The 3,068-nt window shown below is 37.5% G+C and overlaps 1 protein-coding gene across 1 annotated transcript; it reads left to right on the top strand.

Annotated features, from left to right (window-relative positions):
• Positions 1 to 1,038: 1,038 nt before the first annotated feature.
• LOC107716913 (homeobox protein Hox-D10a-like) lies at positions 1,039 to 2,829 on the top strand. Its single transcript, XM_016523532.1, has 2 exons — positions 1,039 to 1,477; positions 2,201 to 2,829. Exons 1-2 carry the CDS (start codon positions 1,039 to 1,041, stop codon positions 2,473 to 2,475), a joined length of 714 nt encoding a protein of 237 aa, XP_016379018.1. The 3' UTR covers positions 2,476 to 2,829.
• Positions 2,830 to 3,068: the final 239 nt, after the last annotated feature.

Here is a 3,068-nt window from a genome sequence, read left to right as displayed (position 1 = left end):
AATAAGGAATCTTAGACATCCCTTTGTTTATTTACATTTTGTTGATACTGCTCGAAGCCACGAGAGGGCGAACTTACAGCAATGATTTGACCTGGTGCTATGTGTAATCCAAGTGTAGCTGTTCTCAAAAACAATGACTATGATCTTGAGTTATGTGATCTGATATAATTTATGCTGCTGCATTACCTATATTTCAAAATAATCTGAAAAAAAAAACAAAAACCTGAAAACCCAGAAAATATATTTTAGTTGCGTACGGAGGATTTCTTTCTCGGGAACATCATTTCAGTATACATCTGCCTAGTCTCAGTGCCTTTTACACGCTTTAACATTTGGTTGTGCAGTGCCTTTTTTGGGAAACGTCTTGTTCAATAAAGAGATCATACATAAACAGAATCGCTACCATTATTATTATTATTATTATAACTATTAAGATTGTTATTGTTGTTTTGTTGTTGTTGTTGTTGTTGTTGTTGTTAACAATAATAACAAATAATAATAATAATAATAATAATAATATCTGTCGTCGTTGTTGTTAGGCTATATCATCCTTAATATTGCAAGCATAGCCCATTACAACGTAGCAGATTTTTAAGGTCTTCAGCAGCTTTTAGTTTTATAATATATTTTGTAAGCCGTTCCTTGCATGGGAGACGGCAGATTTGCGTGTACACTGGAAAAAAAATGAAATGAAATACTTCTAATGATACATGGATTTTAGCATAACGTAGCTGGAGTCCACTACTTATCTCTACGGCATCCTCTTATTAATCGTAGGTCTATTTTTTATTAATTTCATCTGTTTATTACACACCAACAAATTAAATAGCCTAGACAAAACCTTTGTCGAAGAATCATAGCCTGCACTATTTACTAGAGTGTAAATGAGTATAAATGTTTTTACCTTTAAATTCATAACCGAGATAAATTATGCATTTCGTATAGTAGGCCTATTTGACATGTGATCATCAAAACATTATACTTCCAAATATGAAAATTGTGTACCGGCTTGGTGTTTATGTCTGTTTTCACATGTCAATGTCCACCTGCACATTTTCACAAAGCATAAAAGAAGAAACTAACTGTTGTATGTACTCCGACAAGAGAGCAAAGGTCAGTTCGTCCGAGATACCCGCGTACTCCAACCTGATTCCCGAAACATGTTCCGTTGATAGTCCCGAGATTCCGGTCCCTGGCTATTTTAGACTAAGTCAAACTTATGCGACGGCGAAAAACCCGGACTATGACAGCGAGACGATGAGCCCGAACACTACGTTAATGCAGCTGAACAGGGTGACTCCAAAGGCGCAGTCAACGCCCTTTGTCGAGGTGGAAAAGAAGCTTACGCTCGATCGGGACACAAGGAGCTCTTCCCCGGCGCGGAGTCCAGAGCCCAAAGTCAGCACGCTGGAGGAGAAGAATTGCTCAACTGAGGCGTCTGTCTCCAGCCCTGAATTGCCACACAGAGAAGGCAAAGGTGGGTACAATAAACGGATTAATCGCGTCTTGGTGTAATGCGAACGCTCCGGCATCATAAAACCCAATATAAAACACAAACAACCCGAAAGTCGTAATGTTTAATGGGAGTCTTACTCAGGTTGCAGTAAAAGCCTTAACAGGAAACAGCGCTGCGAGGGCGCGTTAACATCAAATACCTTTTGTTGCAAGTGACTTGACAATCTTTGCTCAATATAAGCAGCAGAGTCTCGGTGAAATGTGTTTGCAGCTTTATCCATTCAGCACGAAAATGAATGTACTTTTAATGTAGGAACCATTCATTGCCATTTATTTGTTACTAACTGCAACATGGTTAGTAGGTTATAGCTTGGCAAAATCATATTTCTGGTAGTTAAATACAAAAATTGCCTGTATAAAAAGTGCATTGGTCATAAGGAGTAATTTAGCTTAATAAAACTTATTTGTTAACTGAAAAAAGAAAAATAATAATATTAACAACAACAATTCAGTAAAACTACGCTGTAGTCAACACTTGTCATTGTGTGCTGAAAGTCCAAACGAGGCCACATGGGCTATTATTTAGACTCAGTAGGCTACGTTAATTCTAATGAACTGTAGGCATAGATTTAATTATGATAACTGTTATAACAAGCATACGCTTTCTATTTTTTTTCATGCAAAAAAGTGTCTTAATTCCCCTTGTTGTTTTGCTGTTGGTTCACTGTGTGTTTTTGTTTTGCAGAATCTAAAAACAACACACCGACGAGCAACTGGTTAACCGCGAAGAGTGGAAGGAAAAAAAGATGTCCCTACACAAAATACCAGACCTTGGAATTAGAAAAAGAGTTTTTATTCAACATGTACCTGACTCGGGAGCGCCGTCTAGAGATAAGCAAATGCGTCAACCTCACTGACAGACAAGTGAAAATCTGGTTCCAAAACCGCAGGATGAAACTTAAGAAGATGAGTAGAGAAAATCGTATCCGTGAACTCACATCCAATCTCACTTTTTCGTGAGCATGAAAACAAGAGCATTTCAAAAACTTACCTCCCTCCCCGTTTCGGTCCATCTGTGTTCTCCTGTATAATGTTGACATGAGGGCGGTGTGCATTGTTTTGGCTACTTTCACGTTCCAGTGTTGTGATCGTTGCTAAATCTTTGTCATTTGTTGCTACATCTTTCATTGCATTTGAAATGTGAAGCCTTGTGTATTTCAGTATGTTTCACAGGGTATAAAACTGGCGTTAGGTCTTAACTTATATAATAAGATAGAAACAGCCTATTCCGAGCGGCTTCATTTCAGCGGGGACAGAGCAAAAATGTCGCAGAAACATTTGCGCTAAAAAACGACATTAAAGCACATTTGAAAGTAAAAGGGTACCCATTCTTTCTCCGGTGAAAACCTTCATTCAACTGAAATAATTACGTATAAAGGTTTCTGTATAATAGATGTTTAAATATGTCTGTATCAGTGCATGTTTGTGGCATGTGGTCAGTGGTCTAATAAATTCATTATGTGATAATAATGTTTGTTGTAAAATTTGTATAAAAACGTTTCTAAACCACAGTTTAATCAGGACCTTATTACATTCCCCAATACTACCCTCAA

This window comes from Sinocyclocheilus rhinocerous, unplaced genomic scaffold (genome assembly GCF_001515625.1).
Source record: "Sinocyclocheilus rhinocerous isolate Xijiao unplaced genomic scaffold, SAMN03320098_v1.1 scaffold1171, whole genome shotgun sequence".
Taxonomy (NCBI): domain Eukaryota; kingdom Metazoa; phylum Chordata; class Actinopteri; order Cypriniformes; family Cyprinidae; genus Sinocyclocheilus; species Sinocyclocheilus rhinocerous.
The sequence above is the reverse complement of the archived record's forward strand: the minus strand, read 5'-3'. Positions and strand labels throughout refer to the sequence as shown.